The 20761-nt window shown below is 46.9% G+C and overlaps 2 protein-coding genes across 4 annotated transcripts; one reads left to right on the forward strand and one right to left on the reverse strand.

Annotated features, from left to right (window-relative positions):
- Positions 1–5738: 5738 nt before the first annotated feature.
- LOC120655733 (dCTP pyrophosphatase 1-like) lies at positions 5739–8531 on the reverse strand. Its single transcript, XM_039933699.1, has 2 exons — positions 8266–8531; positions 5739–6358 (listed from the first exon to the last, which is right to left on the reverse strand). The coding sequence occupies exons 1-2, from the start codon at positions 8458–8460 to the stop codon at positions 6035–6037; spliced, it is 519 nt and encodes a 172-aa protein (XP_039789633.1). The 5' UTR covers positions 8461–8531; the 3' UTR covers positions 5739–6034.
- Positions 8532–15758: 7227 nt separating this feature from the next.
- LOC120655734 lies at positions 15759–20267 on the forward strand. 3 transcript variants are annotated; one of them, XM_039933700.1, is made up of 3 exons: positions 15759–15965; positions 16123–16259; positions 16838–20267. In XM_039933700.1, the coding sequence occupies exon 3, from the start codon at positions 16912–16914 to the stop codon at positions 19915–19917; it is 3006 nt and encodes a 1001-aa protein (XP_039789634.1). In that variant the 5' UTR covers positions 15759–15965; positions 16123–16259; positions 16838–16911; the 3' UTR covers positions 19918–20267. The 3 variants fall into 3 exon arrangements, with proteins under 3 accessions (XP_039789634.1, XP_039789636.1, XP_039789635.1); XM_039933702.1 differs by lacking the exons at positions 15759–15965; positions 16123–16259 and adding an exon at positions 15979–15994 and having other exon boundaries at positions 16838–20054; XM_039933701.1 differs by lacking the exons at positions 15759–15965; positions 16123–16259 and adding an exon at positions 15983–15998 and having other exon boundaries at positions 16838–20054.
- The last annotated feature ends 494 nt before the right edge of the window (positions 20268–20761 follow it).

A 20761-nucleotide genomic window follows, 5' to 3' on the forward strand; every position in this document is an offset into this window, starting at 1 on the left:
TGGACTAATATGATTGTTAAGATGACCATTCTCAGGCCTTTAGGTTCAAGTGATGACAAAGAGAAGATAGGCGTAGCTAGGCCCGAAGGGCCGCCCGAAGAACCGACGCCAGGGCATCGGAGCATCCGGTGGTAGTCGGAAGAACCGACGCCATGATACTTTGGTGCAGAAGGGAATCGAAGCCAAGTCAGTCTACAGGCACCGGTTGAACCGACGGTCCAAAATAGGGCATCGGTGCAATGGCCGTCCTTTGTACCAGAGACGATGTCAAGTGCCCAGAAGAAGTTTCTTCAGCACCGGTTCAACCGACGGTGCATCGGTGCATACCACCGGTGTAATGACGTCAGCGTCCAGGAAAAGATTCTTTCAGCACCGGTTGAACCGGTGAAGCATCGGTGCATTGCATCGGTTCAACCGGTGGTCTCTGCGTCAGCTGTCAGGACTTCAATGGCTACTTCGTGTTATGAGTGACCGGATGAACCGACGCTACCCTGCCAAGAGGCATCGGTTCTTCCGGTGATACGCAGATTTTTAGCTAACCGTTGGAGCAACGGCTACAAGACTTGGTGGCCTATATATACACCTCACCCCGTCCATTTGAAGTGTGCTGGAGTTGCTGAACATCCCAAACACACCCAAGAACATCTCCAACCACCATAGAGCTTCATTGTACATCATATAGGCTTAAGCACACTTGTGAGAGTGCTTAGTGCTTGTTTAGGCTTAGTTCTTGAGAGAACTAGCTTGAGAGAAAGCCTTGCTGCGGCAAGCACCTTGTGTACTCGTCGTGTGACCCTCCGACTTGGTGTGGAGTGGCAACGACACTTTGTGCGGGGAAGGAGGCCCCTACTTGGTGTTAAAGCTCCAAGATAGTGAAGACGGTGCCGTGGTGACGCTTCGAGATAGACGGTGGCGGTGACCTCGTCTTTGTGACTTGGTGTCACTTAGCCTTTTCTTGTCGGGAGCCTTGGAGGCGTGGCAAGACGGTGATCAAGCGAAGAGACTCGACATCACACTTGTTCTTTGTGAGCAAGTGGCCGTGGACGTAGGGAGGGACTTTGGTGTCCTAACCGAACCACGTTAAATCGTGTGTCTTGGTGTCTTCACGGGAGTTTGCATATCCTCTCCCTTACCGCTTTACTTACCGCATTACGTTTCCGCTTTTACTCTTTCTTGCTTACCTTTACTTTCCTAGTTAGTTTGATTAGGATTGGCTATAGGTAGCAAGTCTTTTGGGGTAAGTAGAGGGTAGCATAGATAAACCTTAGTCATAACTAGAATGTGTAGGACGTGTTAGGTTTATCTTATGCAATTAGATTAAGCCCTAGGATAGAAAAGCGATTAGCGACCCTATTCACCCCCTCCCCCTCTAGGGTCGGACACCCCGGTGATCCTTACACAATGTTCTATCAAACTTTTCATGCCACTACTTAGGCGCTTGCTTGAGACCATATAAAGATTTTAACAACTTACAAACCATTCCTTCTTGACCCTTTGATACAAACCCATCCGGCTGATCCATATAGATCTCCTCTTCTAACTCTCCATTGAGGAAAGCCGTCTTAACGTCCATCTGATGAACGAGAAGACCATAAGAGGCTGCCAGGGAAAGTAACACTCGAATTGTGGTCAATCGGGCAACTGGTGAATAAGTGTCAAAGAAATCTTCTCCTTTTTTGGGTATAACCCTTGGCCACAAGCCTAGCCTTGTACTTTTCAATAGTACCATCTGGCCTAAGCTTTTTCTTGAACACCCACTTGCATCCAACCGGTTTACATCCATAAGGACGTTCAACGACCTCCCAGGTTCCATTAGACATAATAGAATCCATCTCACTCCTTACTGCTTCCTTCCAATAGTCAGCATCAGGAGATGAATATGCCTCTTCAATGGTTCTGGGTGTATCATCTATGAGGTATACAATGAAATCATCACCAAAAGACTTTGCAGTCCTTTGTCTCTTGCTCTTTCTCGGAGCATCATTGTTATCCTCCTCAGGATTTTCTACAAGTGTATGTTCATTGTGTTCTATCGGCTCAGCAGAGTAATCATCCTCGATGAACTCTTGCCTAGATGAACTTGTTTCATCTCTCATGGGAAAAATGTTTTCAAAAAATGTAGCATCTCTGGACTCCATTATAGTACCAACATGCATGTCAGGTACTCCAGATTTCACTATTAAAAATCTATATCCAACGCTGTGAATAGCATAACCTAGAAAGATACAATCCACAGTTTTAGGTCCAAGCTTACGTTTCTTGGTTATTGGCACACTCACTTTTGCCAAACAACCCCATGTACGTAAGTATGACAGTGTTGGCCTTTTCTTCTCCCATTCCTCGAATGGAGTTATCTCTTTATTCTTTGTAGGAACACGGTTTAGGACATGACATGCAGTCAATATAGCCTCACCCCACCATTCCTTGGAAAGTCCCGCTGTATCTAACATGGCATTAACCAAATCCGTTAGAGTGCGGTTCTTTCTTTCGGCAACCCCATTTGACTGAGGTGAATAGGGAGGCATCCTCTCATGAATAATACCATGTTCCTCGCAGAATAAAGTAAATAAATTTGAGAAATACTCGCCACCACGATCTGACCTAACTCTTTTGATCTTTCTCTCAAGTTGGTTTTCTACTTCAGCTTTATAGATTTTAAAGTAGTGTAAAGCTTCATCTTTTGACTTCAACAAATAGATGTAACAAAATCTAGTACTATCATCAATCAAAGTCATGAAATATTTTTCACCACCTTTTGTCAACACTCCATTCATTTTGCACAAATCGGAATGAATTAATTCTAAGGGTGCCAAGCTCCTTGCCTCCGCGGTCTTATGAGGCTTACGAGTTTGTTTTGATTCAACACATACATGACACTTAGAATTTTTGACAAAAGTGAACTTTGGAATTAAGCTCAAATTAGCTAAGCGCATCATACAACCAAAATTAACGTGACAAAGCCTCGAATGCCAAACATTTGTTTCATCAACGTTAATAACATTGTATGCAATTTTATTACAAACATCTAACAAAGAAAGACGGAACAAGCCTCCGCTTTCATAACCTTTTCCAACAAAAGTACCAAACTTAGACAAGATACATTTATTGGACTCAAAGACTAATTTGAAACCATCTCTACACAGTAGAGAGCCGCTGACTAAATTCTTCTTGATGGTGGGGACATGCTGCACGTTCTTCAGCTGCACGGTCTTCTCCGAAGTAAACTTCAGATTTACCGTACCAACACCAAGAACACGCGCATGTGATCCGTTCCCCATCAGCAAGGAGGAAGTCCCGCCGGTCTGGTAAGAAGAGAACAAAGAAGCATCAGCACAAACATGAATATTAGCACCAGTGTCAACCCACCACTCGGGTGAACCAAAGACTGAAAGAACAGTAGGTAATAAATTACCGTACCCCGAAGTTCCTCCAGGCTCGCTAATAACCATGTTGGCGGAGTCGTTGCCTTTGCGGTTTCGGACACTTTGCAGCAAAGTGATCTGTACTAGCGCACACATAGCAAGCTCCCGTCTTCTTCTTCTTCTTAAAAGTGGTTGTCTTCTTAGTCTTTGGTTGGTTCTGCGGTGGCTTTTTCTTGTTCTTGTGGGAGTTGTTCTTCTGAACAAGATTGGCACTTGAAGCACCAACAACTCCTTTCCCACGTATGTCCTTTGCTCTCGCCTTCTCCTCAACATCAAGAGTCCCTATGAGTCCATCTATTGTGAACTCCTGTCTCTTGTGTTTTAGAGAAGTAGCAAAGTCCCTCCAAGAAGGTGGCAGCTTAGAGATTATACCTCCGGCCACAAACTTATTGGGTAACACACATGGGGACTCTTTGCTGCAATTTTTGAGATCTTTTGCCAGAGTATGTATTTCATGAGTCTGTTCCACTACAGAACGGTCTTCGACCATCCTGTACTCAAGGAACTGCTCCATGATATACAACTCACTCCCGGCGTCAGATACTCCATATTGAGCCTCAAGAGAATCCCACAATGCTTTGCCAGTTGGCAGCCGGATATAAGAATCCACCAGGTTATCACCGAGAACACTAATGATCAAGCCTCGAAAGAGGATATCAGCCTCATCGAACGCACTCCCTTCTGGAGAGAATTGTTCAGGCTTACCCTCTTTCACATGGATCACTCTCGATAGTGTTAACCATAGTATAAGCCGCTCTTGCCAACGTTTGTAATTTGAACCATCAAAAGGTGATGGTTTGATTGATGCAGCAAAGCTAGATACCGAAAGCCTATTAACACAATTAGGTTTTTGGATTGTTAAATATCTAGGCAATTTTCGGTATATTTTAATTCCAAATATTAATATCAATTTCATGATGTAGATGAGTGATAATGTGTGTACAAGATATGTGCATGTGTTCATGTTATTCTCACTAATAAGCATGAACAAAGAATTAAACCAGAGTAGGTTTAGTGAGTACCCCAAGGCGGGACCAGTGCCGGAGGCATCGGTTGCGCCATTACCAGTTGGAATAGACATGCTATTCGACTGGTCTTGCTCGAAGTAGCCGAACTATGTCGATGCAGGAAGATGTTCGCAGTGCAGTCCCACGAACGGTTACGCCGGGAAGTAGTCGTTCGCACGAGCGGTTACGCCGGGAAGTAGACGAAGGAGTCGTTCAGGGAGCGAGCAGTCGCGTCAAGACGCTTCCCAAAAACCTAATTGCCCGCGTCCCGTGCAGGACCTTCAGCGAGCAGAGGTTCCGGAGGCCCTGCTCTCGCTAGACCTGTGCGCGCAGTGCTAGCGGTGGGGAAGGCAGAAAGCAGAGAAGGGAGAGGTCTCCTGAAGAGGAGTACCTGGATGAGTGCTTGAGATGAGTGAGGATGAGAGGAGAGGGTGCTGGTTTATATAGGCACGATATGCCTCAGGTTCAACGAACCTGGACGTCATGAATGGCTTTGATGAGCGGCAGTTAATGTGCCTCAGGTTCAACGAACCTGGACGTCGTAAAGAGCCTTCAATGTCCGGTCATTAGTGACGACATTAACCCTCTGTTTTAATACACTTTACTGCAAAACATCCTTCTCATCTCAGCACATCACGTCGCACCGTACTTGCACGTCACGTCACGTCCGGCCGCGCACGCGCACCGCCCGGCCGCGCCTCGTCTCGGCCTCGGCCCGGCCCGGCCCGGCCCGGCCCGGCCCGGCCCGGCCCGGCGAGCGAGCGCGTGCGCGCGTGTGGTTCACCGTCCTCCTCTTACCGGCTTCACAAGTGGTGTACACGAAGTCCACCTTTTAAGTCGGTTGAGATCCTCCTCAATTCCCGGTACGGAATTAAGCATTGATTCCCTAGCATTAATAGTGGGCTTTAAATTCTTTTAATGTTTTAGAATGAATGGGCCAAGCCCATTACTCCAACATGAAATTGGGCGGATTTGGATAGTTAGAGGACTGAATTGGACGTTTTCATATGTGAGGGACGAAATTGAGCCAAACACGATAGTTCATGGACGAATTCGGCTATTTTGCCCAGAAAAAAGCCCCCACGATTTGCACCAGTGGTTGCAGCCCGGCGGTCCCCCAAGCAGAGCAAGTAAATGGGGGCAGCATCCACTGGACTCCACCTACCAGCAAAGCTTGCTGAACCTGGACATGTCAGGTCCACTTGTCAGCCTCTCTTCATAAAGCTCTCATAATAATCTTCGTTCATTTGTACTAAGCGTCAACGCCATGCATAGGCTCAATAGACGACTTTGCATCAAAAGCAAAATCGCCAGAAAACAGCTTTGCATCACAAAGCAGTGTCAATAGCAGCCAGATTTGCTTTTGCATCATATGCAGCTTGGTAACCGAAATAGCACAAGCCAAATGCCAGTCCAATTACACATGGAGCCTACTGAGCTTTATGGTTTAACACTTGGTTCTTTCGGCATCTAATATATAGGGCTTGAACCCACACACTTGTCCTTTTCCACCAAAATAGAGGATCCTTGTTCCATCAGCATTTAACCTAGGTTAAGTAACGCAGGACCAGCCGAACTACCATTTCAAGGAGCTCTAGCGTCTTTTTACACCCCATTGTTATGCTCCTTGTTCATGGTGTTAACATTGTCGTTGGCGCTAACGCTGTTAGTGGAGCCATAGTGGGTGTGCTTCTTGGATGAGCCCTTGCACTGGCCAACTGGATACTTGCGTGCATTGATCTCCATCTTGCGCAGGGCAGTATTGCCAAGGTCGACACCGCACATGTCCGACAGCCGGACCAGGTAGAGGAGCACGTCGGCGAGCTCCTCACCCAAGTGCTCCTTCTCAGCCTCGTCCCAGCCTGGCAGCCCCTTGGGCACCTCCCCTTTCCATTGGAATATCTCAGATAGCTCCCCCACCTCCCCAACCTGCACAATATGAAGCAAGCACCCATGATCAGGGATATGATCAAAATCCATGAAAAAAGGTTTTGCTGGGTGCCAATTAGCTAGACTAGGCCCAGGAGCTGGTTGGTACTGCTCCCACATCGCCCATCATGGGCATCTCCTAGCTGGGCAACACTTGGGCACAAAGGGGTGCTGTGCTGCTGTATAAACTTTTTTTAGACCCCACCAACACAAGGATCAGAGCCAACCAGGCTGTATAAACTATTGATTTGGATAATCTGACGGCGAAAAGAAAATAGAAAGAGAATTTGCAACAGGATGCGTATTGGCATGTACTCCCATGTACACAGGATCGAAGATTTGTTTTGTTGTCTTTTTTTTTTTGAAGGAGAAGATTTGTTTTGTTGTCTGATGTACTGTCCAGTCTCTCTGCGAGAACCCATTCAGGCATGGATGATGGATAGCTTATGTCGTTTCTAGGTTGGAGTAAGCAAAACTTTTCAAAAAGGTTGGAGTAAGCAGCAGCTTCTCTATATATTGTTTAGTTTTATTTCATATTTTGCAAAAAATAATAAACAAGTGCCTATAGTACCCACTCATTTCCCTCACATAAATTAGTAAAATTACTAGTGGAGAAGTTAAAAGAAATCCTTCACATGGTCCACAACAGAAGGTTGATAAAACGAAATACATTTTATTTTTTATTTTCCCTGTAAATAAGCTAATATAAATGTTCCAAAAAAATCAATTTCTCCTACCAAACCTTTTGCCTTGGGTGGACTGCCTAGATAATCATGAGCATACATTTCCAACAAGGTAGAAGAGTCTAATGCTCTTTTCTTCAAAGAAAACTATGAACATTTCAACAATCCAATAAACAACTTCAGAAGGTATTAGATACCAGATTGATGAAATAGATTTTCATGAAACACGAGGGCCCCAGTAAAAACAAGTTCTAGCTAGTTAGGTTTATGCCATCAATTTTTCATATGCCAAGCCGAATTTCTAGTATCATCAAGATTTAAAGCTAGTATATCTGACGAAGGAAATACAGCCATCCATACATATCCCTGTTCAACGTAAATGGAAAATGGGTTGCTGCGAAACACATGACATCTATAAGAACTCCATGATTTTGGCAGATGTAACACCCCCTAATAAAGTTTGCTGGTACTGACCACGATTTTGGCAAATGAACATACATGCATTTTTGGACCATTGGTCCATACATGCCAGCATTAAAGGTGAAGCAATGTAGCACATCACTCGTTTCCCCCAAAAGGACTGCACTTCACTGTTTGATCCGTACAGATGAGCGTTCTAGCCGCTACGATGCAGTCCTCCCTGCGACATCAACAGGACTAGCATTTCATTTGACCGCCCATATTTTTTTATCAGATAATGAAAGGCATCCCGGCATCACAATGTATGGGAATCGTTTCAACAAGGGTTCGTTCGATTCTCGAGTGTCTTCTTCCCTTTTCCACTAGTACCCACTTTCCTCCCTTCTGTTCCCCCGCGGGCGAAACCACACGCATCGTGCGGGATTTCGACCAGGACAGCAGCTCCTCGCAATGTGGCACTGAAAGAGAACAAAAAGGGCGCAGACCTGACTACTACGGGGAGGACGGCCGGACGCAAGGACGGCAAAGGCTTTTCTGCGCCCAATCATTCTTTCTTCTCTTCTGTCGGAGCAAGAACTGGACCGCCTACACCCATCCTTATCCCCATTTTTTACCTTTTTTTTACAAAAAAAATCCCGGCGCAGAATCAACCAAGAACCCCCCCCCCCCCCCCCCCAATAAGCCCTAACATTAATTAATTAGCCAATTAATTTAGAGCAGCAATCTCCAAATGAAGAAACATAAATTGGCCATGGAGATCACGAGAGAACATAAAAGATGAGTAGTAGCAAGGGGGGAACGGACCAGGGCGAGGAGCAGGTTCCTAGGGGAGTGGAACTGCTCCCAGTCCCTCTCCCTGGCGAAGTCCGCCATCCGCTTCCGCAGCGCCTCCAGGCTCGCCGCCGCCGCCTCTGTCGCCGCCCCCATCTCGCCATCGCGAACAGCGCCGCCAACGCCGCCCTTCCCCTCCATGCTCACCTCCACACCACCACCGTTCATCTCCGCTCTCTGCCTCCCTGGTTGATTTTCTTTTTTAATCTCTGCCTTCACTCAATCTCTCTCCTTGTGAGTGAGGCTGCAGTAATGAGGGGGAGAGAGGGGCGGGGGGAGGCAGGCTATAAATACTGCAAGGTGGGGTTTGGAGCAGCAGCGGCACAGTAGTTTTTTTTTTTTTGAAAAAATCGGTTTTACCCCTCCAACTATCACGAAAGTTTAGTTTTCCTCCCGCAACCATGAAACCGGGCATTTCACCTCCCTCAACTTTTCAAATCATACATTTTACCTCCCTCGAGTGGTTTTGAAAATGTTTCACCACAGTAACCGCGGTTGCTACAGTAACAGTAGTTTTGACTTTTCTTTTTTTAAAAAATCAGTTGAATCTTTGAAAAATCATTGTAAATTATAGAAAAATCATAAAATAAAAAATTCAATTTTGTTGAACTCCACATGAGAAGATCTACACATTAAATATATAATATGATATGATTTAGTATAACAACCCATGTCGAACAAAACTCTCCTTCTTAGGGCACGGTCACGAAAAAATATATTTTAGCAGGATGGAGTTTATTTGTTATATTAATTAATGATAGAATGATTATAACATTGGTTCTCGCAAAGGACCTAAGAAACCATTCTCATCTGCAGTTAGTTTTCATGAATCCTGATAGTCTGTTGGCAAAAAAAAAAGAATCCTGATAGTCTGAAGGGCATCAATAAACCACTGTAAATAGCATTTAACATAGAGGACACGCAAAGTTGATTTCTTTGATAAATTGATTTATGAACCAATTTATCAAAGAAAAAAGAGCTATAGAAAGATTCCTCTCAAGAAACTTCAATTATAATCTGACTGCCTGTACATTTTTCCTGACCAATTAAACGCTAACGACACGATATAGAATGCAGCAATGTTATTCGGCACTATTTATGTGTGCTTCGGACTGTGTGACATCCAGTCTAATTTGGATATGGCCCAGTAGTGGTCATGAGTGCTGTGTGCACATATTTAGTACCACATTGCTAGTTGAGTAAGGGTGGAGCTAACTTATAAGTCTTTGGCTTCCAACCATAGCACCTTCGAGTTAACCCTTTTACGCGAAGCGAGGACGAAAACGTAAGTAAAGTGCTATGTGTAAGCGGGCTCGCCCCTCGGAAGGGCTCCGCTTTGCGGACCCTATGGTGGGTGTGTGAGTTGGACTAACAAGAGGAGGCGGTCCTGGACATTCGCCCGTGTGGGTGTGTGAGTTGGACTGACGTTCGAGGGTGTGTGTGCTCCATGAGTGCTGTCACATTGCTAATTGAGCAAAGATAGAGCCAACTTATAAACTTTTGGCTTCCAGCCATAGCACCTTCAGATTAACCCTTTTTACACGAAGCGAGGACGAAAGTATAAGTAAAGTGTTATGTGTAAGCGGGCTCGCCCCTTGGAAGGGCTGGGCTGTGCGGCGTTGGAGGCCGAGGTGTAAGCGGGCTCGCCCTTGAAAAGGGCTGGGATGTTACATACTGTGAGGGAAAAACATTGGATAAGATACATGATTAGAAACGTTGGATAAGATACATGATTAGGGGTGTCCATCCAAAGTATATATTCAAATGTTCAATGTTATATATAATGAAGTATATATTTTTTATTACAGTTCACTTAAGAACATGGTACCACATGGATAAATTGCCACAAATTAGTGGACAAAAAGAATAGTGTGTGCTCTTGTTACGCAAGTATTTTCATTGTGCTTATTTTGATTGCACCACTATATTGTTTAATGTGCTGTGTTGCCATGCAAATAGAGTGGATATTTGACACTCATCCTACTAACCAAAAAATGCTGTGATATTATACACCCCAAAATGTTCGATAAAAAGGAATAGGGTATGATACTAGAAGTGCAAATTGGTGATCCTTAGGTGCACCTTCAATCATCTTTAGTTCAAAATTTTGTACTACTTCTTTAAAATCAGATCTGATTTTGGAGAAGTAGTATAAAACTTTGAACTAAAGAGGGTTGAAGGTGCACATAAGAGTCACTAATCCATCCTTTCTGGGAAAAAAAGGGTAAGATTGGATAAGGGTAATGGAACCCTACCCCGAATCTCACACGTCATCCACCTTATTAGGGAGTTTTGTGGCGAGATGTCATAGTACGAATTTTGCAAGACGAAAAAAATCTCTACTACTAAAAAAGCAAAAAAAGGGACGTTTTTTTTTCCGTCATGGTTCCCCTGGTGCGACCCTCACCACTAATCTACCTTCGTTCACCCACTAATCTCTGTGGAACGTCTGATTAGTTTCGTCCAGCCGCTAAGCACCATGGTTCGTCGGATCAATCTTTCTCCTGCTCCACGGGAAGCCGGGCTCCGCCCTCCGCGGTGCCTCCCATCGTGCGCCACGAGAATTCAAATTTGAGCCTGCGTAAATCTCGTCGTGCACCTGTCTGCAATCGGTACGGGATCCTTCCCTACCACCGCTGCCGCCGAGACCCTCACTCCTCGAAGCTGCGGCGCTCCTTGCCGTCTCGCTCTCGCCGCCACGGCCCTTGCCGTCTCGCGCCTCACCGCCGCGACCACGGCCCACAACGCTCGCTGTCGCGACCACTGGTCGTCGCGACCACCGCGCTTCTTGCGGCCACGTGCCGTCGCCACCACAGTGGAGCTGTTCGACGTCGCGACCACGTAAGGTACGTGCCTGATGTCGTTCGCATTGTAGTTTCGACGATGTTACAAACTGCAATGCCAAAGGTTTCACCTTAAGTTTTCAGGTTTACGTAAGCTTGTTGAATCTGACATCTGCACCCTCTGGTCATATGCTTGTTACGTCTCGCAGGCACTCAAATTGTAGGCTCTAAAGATTTGAAACTGCAGAGGGAGAGAATTAAGAATGCGTCCATGACTAATGAGTAGAGGAATGAATGGAACAAGAACCACCGGCAATACCATCTCGCCGGCGCACGGCCACCGGCCACTATCATCTCGCCGACGGCCACCGGGCACTGCCATCTTGCCGACGGAAATCGACGCCGCGACACATCGTTACTCCATCCCATCGTTACTCCATCCCAGATACGTGCAAGTTCAGGTCAAGATCTTATTAGCTTCTTAGAATTGTTGTTCGGCATGGTGGCAAACTGGCACATGCACATGGTGGCAATCCGTGCGCCGTCGAGATGGTAGTTGCCGGTGGCCGCGCGCCGGCCTCTACGACGAGTTCGGAGGACGGCGGCTTCTCCACCTGAAATGAGGACGTCCAGATGTCGCGATGATTCAGCGATTAGCGGGATATGCAGGGATTAGAGAGATTGGTCGGGATTAATTTTCCTAGGGGGTTTTTTGGTATATTTGTTTGCCAATTAGATGGTGTGGTGGGAGGGTTTATGTGTAAAAAGACACAACATCATTGGATGGCCATCTGACGCACCACGATGAGAGGTTTATAGGAAGAAGAAAGCAGATGCCTCCACTAAAGAAAACAAGACAGGTATCAGATGTCTTAGTAGCAATTCCATATGGTCTGAAACACGCACCGTAAATCAGAGGTTTTTGCAGCCCTTAATTATTCTAACGCTGGCCGGTCCTGAAATTGAGCATCCCCTGCCAAATGATTTTGTGCATCACTGGTGCGTGCATGAATCAAGCTCAGGTTACCTCCAGTCCTGTTGAGGCGAGCATATGTACAGAACTTCATGATCAACGTATTGATATTTGAGCTTATGATGATAATGTCCTAAACTTTGGCTTTGACTTGCTGAAATTTGAGCTTAGTAGAGATGAATAAAAAGGACTTCGAATTTGTATTTGAGGCTGGCCAGTTTGCCTTGGAAAGCAGATGACCATTGATGATGGCAGCACTGACTTTTTATGATGGTGGGCAATATAAGTCAATTTTTTTTGGGAGTATAAAATATTGTAGTTAGCTGTTCTGTTTCATGTTATGGTGATGAGAGATCATAGTTGCTGCCCTATCAGATGATTTCAGTGAGTCTATGATAATTGGGTCTTCTTAATGGTTCCGAGAAAACCACGCTCTTGTTATGCTGCGCTTCCGAGATTCCACTAGCATCGCGAAAATGTGCTGGCGTATATACAATCTTATAGCCTCGTGCCCTCAGCGAGTCACTTAATCTATTGCTGATTTAGTTATATGCTTAGTATGCTTAGACCGGCTTCTAAGTTTCTAACTCTTGTAACATACTTTCCATTACAATTATTGTAATGCTAAGGCCATTTGTTTGTTTGAAAAATATTTATTGTGTGCCGTTGCAACGCACGGGCACGAACCTACTGAACAAAATATTCGTGCTTAACTCGCTTGGACACACATTTGGAATAAAAAGAAACTTTGTCAACTGAAACTTGATATTTAGAATTAAATGGCGAAACAGTGCAAGTAGAATTTACACTCAGCACAGACATTGAGCACACTACGATTCTTGCTAGTATTCAAGAGTTGGAAGAGCTTTCATCTTCTTTTACATTAAAATCGAAGCAGAAAGGAGGGAATGCTGCTGACGATATTGCAAACAAAAACAAAGCAACTTCCCCCTTCCGCGACAAAGTGTTTAGTTCCCAAAAAAATTTGCACAGTACCCGTCACATCGAATCTTCGGATACATGCATGCAGCATTAAATGTAGTTGAAAAAATAACTAATTACATAGTCCAACTGATTAGCACGAGCTGAATCTTTTAAGTCTAACTAGTCCATAATTGGACATTATTTGTCAAGTAACAACGAAATGTGCTATAGTACCAAAACCCAATCTTTTTCACCAACTAAACACACCCGAAGTTGTTTAATACTAACGAGGAAAGGCATGTTCTATCATAATTAGGGGTGGTAAAACGTTTCAAAATTTAGACTATTCCCAGGGTTATTTTTTAGACTATTCTTTAACCCATAGAAATACCTCTACACTAAAATAACCCTTGAGCTGTTTGGATCCTAAGGTTATTTGGCATTTAATGTATTTTTCCAATCATTGGGGCCCATTATCTCTCTCTTATTGCAGTGGACCCCGCTCAAAATAACTCAAATATCACCTCTGGGGGGATAGTTTTTAGGGTGGGTTATTTTCAAATAGCCCTAAAATAACCCACATGTTTGGCTCCCTATAGGGTTATTTGAGCTATTTGAGGGAGGGATAAAAAAATAACGCATGAATCTAAATAGGGCCTAGATAAGAGCAACTCCAATAGAATAGTATCCTCGTAGCTAAATTTGGAGTTTTTCCAACCCTATAAAAAATAGAGAACCTCCTAAATGGTGAGAAAACCAACAGACTAGGTAAACCTTAAGAGCGTAAAATTCAAATAAAGTCCCTAGATTCAATACCGGATCTAGCAGTGAGGCGGGAGGGGCTCGAGCCCCCTACCGTCGTGATTCCCATGGAACCCCCTAAGCCCTCCTCCCTCCTACAAATTTGAGGAGGAAAAAGAAGGAAAGGAGAGTTGGGAGGAGGAAGAAAATCAAACAACCCCTCCAGCTAGTCTAAGGGGCTGTTTGGTTGGCAGCTATCATTTGCCACCATATGTGCGGTGGCGCCATAGCTTGTGGCGAGCAAATCGACCATCACAGAGTGTGGCGAGTTTTGGCTCTGCCAACCAAACAACCCCTAAATTGACTCAGTCACTGCCTGAATTTTGCACTAAGCGCCCTATAAAGAACTTGGGGCTTGCAATGTAGTTCCCGGGATATGGCTTCGGCGATGGAGGCGAAATTCCGGCAAGGGGAGGGCTTGCCGACGGTGGGGAAGTGGTGGGGGAGCATGAGAGGATCACCTGCGATCGATTTGAGATAAGAGGCAGGTAGGAGGTGGTCGGAGGAGGCTTTGGACGAATCAATCACCTCCCGTTCTCCATGCCGCGCCTCTCGTCCTCTTCGCCGCATGCCTCCGCGCCGAGGTCGCCGCCACCCACCTCCACGCCAGCTCGCTGCCGCTGCCTCCAGCTACGTAGCCGCAGGAAACAGGCGTGCAGGTGCCGAATTTCGGAGATGACGAGTAGGGATGGTAAGTGAGGTAGATTAGCGAGGAATTTGAAGAGACTATTGGAAGCCTATTTTAAAGATGTTTGTACTTTTTTATCTGATCTGTTTTGCTAATATGTTGAAGATGCCCTAATATAAAGATAAAACTTATATTTTATAAATATTTAAATTAAAAATAAATAAGAGTTAAATTGGATCGTGAGGATAGCATTGATATATTGAGCCGTTAAAGCCACTAATCAGAACTCATGAAATGGTCCTGCGACGATAATGCGTTCTATCTTGGACGCGATAATGACAAACAGCCGGTAGGGCACTCTCTCCCTGCCACGGGGATCGTGTGTTTGCTGCGGCGTCCCCCATCAAGCAGCACTGCAGCAAGTCCGTTCGTTCACACGCAGCTCACCCGGTCGGGCGGGTTGGGGTTGGGTCTGGCCGCCTGGGTCAGCTTCCGCCTGGCTCCGCTATCGGGCCTGCTACTTGCGGCGAATCTATTCATCGCGCGCGCGAGTGCGAGCGATGCCGTCGCAGAAGGAGGAGGAAGGAGAAGAAGCGCCGCCACTGTTCATCTTCCGCGCGGAGACGAGCACGCCGGTGAGGGGTGGGAGGTGGGGGAGGTCGGCCGGGGGTGGAAGGTGGGGGGAGCAGCCGCCGGCGAGGTCGCCAGCGGTCGGGGTGGTGGAGGGCGGCGGCGGACCTTTAGGGTTTCGGGTTGCCAGGGCTTCCAATGGCCGGCGGCCATAGAAGAGGGGGCCGGGGGCGGCGGAGGACCGGCGGCAGCGATGGTTCGTTCGGCAGAGGGCGAGGCGGCGCGGGAGCGCCGCCGGCCGGGCAGGGCAGGAGCCCCGGTGGGCGGTGGTGGCGGCGGGAGCGAGAAGGCGGCACGACGGCGAGCTTGGTTAGGGTTGGTGGCGGCGCCGGAGCCGAGGGAGGTGGGAGTTGGCGGGGAAGCGACGCCGGAGAGACTTCTGCGACGCAATCATCGCCAATCGCTATTAGTGACAAATAGACGCCCCCTGCTGCTTGCCCCTCCGGTTCCCACTTTTCCCACTCCCGCAAGCCATCCGGCCTGGCACTGGCAGCCCGCACCCCGCGTTGTCCACACATGGCAACGCGGCATGACATGGTTAGGGGTGGTAAATGGCCCAACATTTTGAATTAGAAAATCTAAGGACCGGGCCCATTAGGACCATGGCCCATTACCACACCGGCATAGGCATAGGCATGGCACACGCCACTCTACTCCTCCACTCTAATCTAATCCTAATCCACCCCGCCCACGGCGATTAGCCTCGCTGCTTCCCAGTTCCCCCCACTAATCCCACCCCCGGTTCGCTTCACTCCCTCGCCTCGTCTCGCCCCCACCTTTCCGCCCGCTCGCCTTTCCTCGTGCTCCCCCCCGCTGGATCCTCCCTCCGCCAGCACCGAAAGCGGCGGCCGCTTGCCGGCCTCCCCACTCCAGCGGAGCGGGGCGGGGCGGAGTGCACCCTTCCAGCCGAGATCCGCGCGGACTCGAGTCGCCGGTGAGTCGCCCCGCTCCTCCCGAGATTCGGTTGGTACGCTTGCCATCCAGATCCGAATCTCACACTCTCTCTCCCCCTCGCTCGCTCCCTCTATTGGTCTGGGTTGTTCTCCGCCCCTGCTAATCCGAATCCATCCTCCGTCCGCGGCTCGATCCAGGTGCTCCCTGCTTCCCCACCTCAGCGCCGCCTCAAGGTCGAACGCGCGAGCTGACGACGCCGGACTGCACTTCCCGCCCGCGCGCCCGATGAAGGCGCGGCCGCGCTCCGAGCCCACCGCCGCTCCGGTCCCTCCAGGTTGGTCGTCGCTCTCGGCACCTTCGGCAGCAGCATCGCCCAATTTCCTACTCCCATCCCCGTGGTTACCTCCACCCAGTGATGCCGCTGTTATCGTGCCCGCGCCGCGCATTGATTGCCGACACAGCGGAGCGCGCGCACAGGGAGGCGTCACCGCCTTTTAGTACATTTCCCGCCCTCCTCGGTTTCCTTCGTTGAGTGGTTTTACTTGTCTCGCGGTACTTGGTCGGCTACTACTGTACGTGCTACTGATTGAACCACTGATTGGCTGCTTTCTCTGGATCACCGATTTAATGCGCCGCTAAGCTTACAGCCCGTTTTTCTCTCTTTATTTCTGAGTCTTACTTGCTCCTGTTTCAGTCAGTGGTTACGAGTAGTACCTTGTCTTTTGGCCTGGAAATAAAGTCATTTTTGCTGCTAGTACTTGTTTGTCTGTTTCCTCATCTCATAGATCACCCAAATGCTTGGCGTTTCTGCTGTACTGCTTACACATGATGTTGATTGCCAGCAGTCCAATGTATTATCAGTTTATCCTGTACGTTCAGATCACTAAGTGGATCATTTCTTAACTTATGCAGATGACCATTGCCACCGGAGGGATGAGCTGAACTCCAAGCTAGTCTGAGGGCTGGGCAGTGCTGAAAATGGTTTCATGAAGCTTCAGCATGAAACCTCCGATGCCGAGGCTTTGGTCTCGGCAGCATCAAGGAACCTCTCTTCCTCGTCCTCGGCATTTGTTTCAGCGAACCAGTCCCCTTTCTTCACACCACGCTCGCTGTCTGCTCGTGCCCCTGAGCATGCTGGTCCTGAGAACAAGTGCTCCGCGAATGGCATTGCGCTGAAAATCAGTGACATACTCTCCGGTGACTCCTTACAGCCGGAGCAGCTACCTTCAGCTAACGTCGGGATCTTGCCATCAGATGCGTCTCCTCCTATCAGCCTTTGCACTTCAAGCAACTTTGGCACTCCAGCGATTGTCTACAACAATCCCAGCTTCGTTTCCACTTTCAATGGCCCCTGTCAAGGTAGCTCATCAGCGACCAGCAATGGCGATCGTTCGGCCCGGAAAGATAAGCAGAAGAGGCTGGGGGCAATGTATCGCAAATCTTCATCATCCCAACCGACGACATCAGCTACATCTGTCAGTAGACTGCGGAGTTATGATGTGTACATTGGATTTCATGGCCGCAAGGCTTCGCTGCTGAGGTTCACAAACTGGCTTCGTGCAGAACTAGAGATCCATGGAATCAGCTGCTTTGTTTCTGACAGGTCTAGATGCCGGAATTCTCACAGCCACGATGCTGTTGAGAGGATAATGAATGCTTCCACATATGGAGTTGTTATTCTCACGAAGAAGTCATTCGGCAACCCTTATACCATTGAGGAGCTTAGGAACTTCTTTGGCAAGAAAAATCTCATCCCTATATTTTTCAACTTGGATGCAGCTGATTGCCTTGCCAGGGATATCATCGAGAAGAGAGGAGAACTGTGGGAGAAACATGGTGGTGAGCTGTGGATGTTGTATGGTGGGATGGAACATGAGTGGATGGAATCAGTTGATTCTCTTTCTCGGGTGGTAGATGTGCAATTAGAAGCGAATGATGGCAACTGGAGAGATTGCATACTGCAAGCAGTTATTCTTTTGGCCACAAAATTAGGAAGGAGAAGTGTGGTTGATAGGGTGAACAGATGGAAAGGGAGGATGGAGAAGGAGGAATTTCCTTTCCCCCGAAACGACGATTTTGTCGGCAGGAAAAAAGAGCTCTCAGAATTGGAGCTCATTTTGTTTGGTGACGTCACGGGAGATGGAGAGAGAGAATATTTTGAGCTCAAGACAAAGCAGAGAAGAAAAGGCCTTGCGGTTAGGCGGTCCGCTAACAATCATGAGAAAGTAAATACCGATGAAAGCAAAGGTAAGGAGCCAGTTTTGTGGAAGGAGACTGAGAAAGACGTTGAGATGCAGAGACTCGGTAGTCCATCGCGACATGGGCGTCCATTGAGAGTGAAGAATGGAGTAAGCCATGGGAGGAAGAGAAGATCTAGGAAGATACTTTATGGAAAGGGTATTGCTTGCATATCAGGGGAGGCTGGAATTGGCAAGACAGAGTTGGTTTTGGAGTACACGTATAGATTCTTCCAGAGATATAAGATGGTTTTATGGGTCAAAGGGGAAAGCAGATATATTCAACAGAACTATTTGGCTCTGCGAACTTTTCTGGAAGTAGATCTAAGCGTGGATAGTCACATGCATGAAAAGGGAAGTGACAGATGCTTTGAAGAGCAGGAAGAGGAAGCCATTGCCAAAATCCGGCAAGAATTGATGCGCGACATACCATTCTTAGTCATAATTGATAATTTGGAGAGTGAGAAGGACTGGTGGGATAAGAGAATAATAATGGACATTCTGCCCCACTTTGGTGGGGAGACTCACTTCATCATAACAACACGTCTTCCACACATAATGAACTTGGAGCCAATGAAGCTTTCTTATTTATCTGGTGCTGAGGCAATGACTTTAATGAAGGGAGGTGTCAAGGACTATCCACTGGTGGAAATTGATGCTCTCAAAACCATTGAGGAAAAGCTTGGAAGACTCCCTCTCGGCCTAAGTATTGTTGGAGCTATACTCTCGGAGCTCCCAATCACTCCGACTAGGCTACTTGACTCATTGAATCGGACATCACTCATAAGAAATTTCTCGTGGAACGAGAGAGAAGTTCTCAGCTTGAAAAATCATGAAATCCTTGTCCGGCTGCTGGATGTGTGCTTATCGATATTTGACCATGCAGATGGTCCTAGGAGTCTGGCAACTCGGATGGTTCAAGTGAGTGGTTGGTTTGCACCCTCTGCAATTCCAGTTCACATGTTGGCTCTGGCTGCACATAAAGTCCCAAAGAAGCACTGGAGGGATCCAAGGTGGAGGAAGTTGTGGCGGTCACTAACTTGTGGCCTTGCAACTTCTAGGATGAAGAGATCTGAAGCTGAAGCAGCTGCAATGTTAATGAGGTTTGGAATTGCGAGATGCAGCTCAAAGCCTGAACATGTACAGTTTCATGATCTGATCAGGCTATATGCTCGACAGCGAGGAGGCACACGAACAGCTCAGGCTGTGGTCCAATCAGTGTACCTCCAAGGCTCAATCAAACATTCTTCTGAGCACCTGTGGGCTTCCTGCTTCATGGTTTTTGGATTTGGTTCTGATCCTCTGCTGGTAGAATTGAGGCCATCTGAACTGATGTTCTTTGTGAAACAGATTGTCGTGCCACTTGCTATACACACATTTATAACATACTCCCGTTGTAACGCAGCACTGGAGCTGCTGCGCCTATGCACTGATGCGCTAGAGAGAGCAGCTGAGTCCATGCTTGCTCATGCTGGCAAATGGAGAGAAACATCATTCTCCTGCTTCAGGCAAGCTCAGTCGGAAGCCCAGTACACTTATCTTTGGCAGGAGCTGGCTCTTCTGAAAGCTTCTGTATTGGAAACAAGGGCGAAGTTGATGCTCCGAGGTGGACAATATGACGTTGGAGATGACCTGATAAGAAAGGCAATATTTATCCGCACTTCTATCTGTGGCGAGCACCATCCTGACACTGTTTCTGCTCGAGAAACCCTCAGTAAACTCACAAGGCTTCTTACAACTGTTCAGCTTAGTTGATTCATATAGTTTAGGAGTTCACAATATATTCTTTTCAGTGTGGCTTTTCATGAACGCCGTACAAAATGCACCAGATCTTGAAATAACAAAGTAAATTTGTCTTCAGTATTCTTTACAATTCCTTTTGTTGTTTTCCAGCTTTTTTTTTCTTGCTTCATAAATACTCCCTCTGTCCTGAAATATAAGGCCCCGAAGCGTTCAAAATTTTGTACCCAAATATAAGGCATCCTAAAATGTTTTGGAAACTAATCTGCTTCATTTTTGGTAAGTGTACCAAACAGCCTTCCCTGAAATCAGTGAAATGACAATTGAAAATGCTAGGATGCCCTATATTTCAGGATGGAGGGAGTATGCTAGCATTGGAGTAAACTGCTGTATTTTGTTTTTCTAGACTACTGCAATCACATGCACACAAAAGCGAGCTATGCTTGTAAGTTTACATCCCTGGATGATAAGGTGTCATAATATTGCACAGGGCTACAGTTCTGTACATTATCACTCTAATGAAGTAATGGTCGAGGGTAGAGTTCATACATGAACTGGTTGCATTTGTTGTGTTGTTGGTTGAAGAGCTGGACATTGCTTTTATGGCTATGCAGTTGCAGAGTTACATCAAATGCATCTAACATTTGCTTTAGGGTAGTGCGGAGCCCTAAACTTGCACCATGCTGTTATCAACTTCCACATTCCTTTGTAATGAACTTGCTGGATGTGGTACATTACTTTTGCTATAAACATCAGTGATGAAAAACAAGTAATTTAACAATTGTGACCTTCAGCTTAGGGATGTAGATTTTTGGGACTGATTTTCCAGGTCCTGGCAAGATTGTCCTACTCTTGGGTC

The sequence above is a fragment of the Panicum virgatum genome, chromosome 1N, assembly GCF_016808335.1.
Source record: "Panicum virgatum strain AP13 chromosome 1N, P.virgatum_v5, whole genome shotgun sequence".
NCBI lineage: Eukaryota > Viridiplantae > Streptophyta > Magnoliopsida > Poales > Poaceae > Panicum > Panicum virgatum.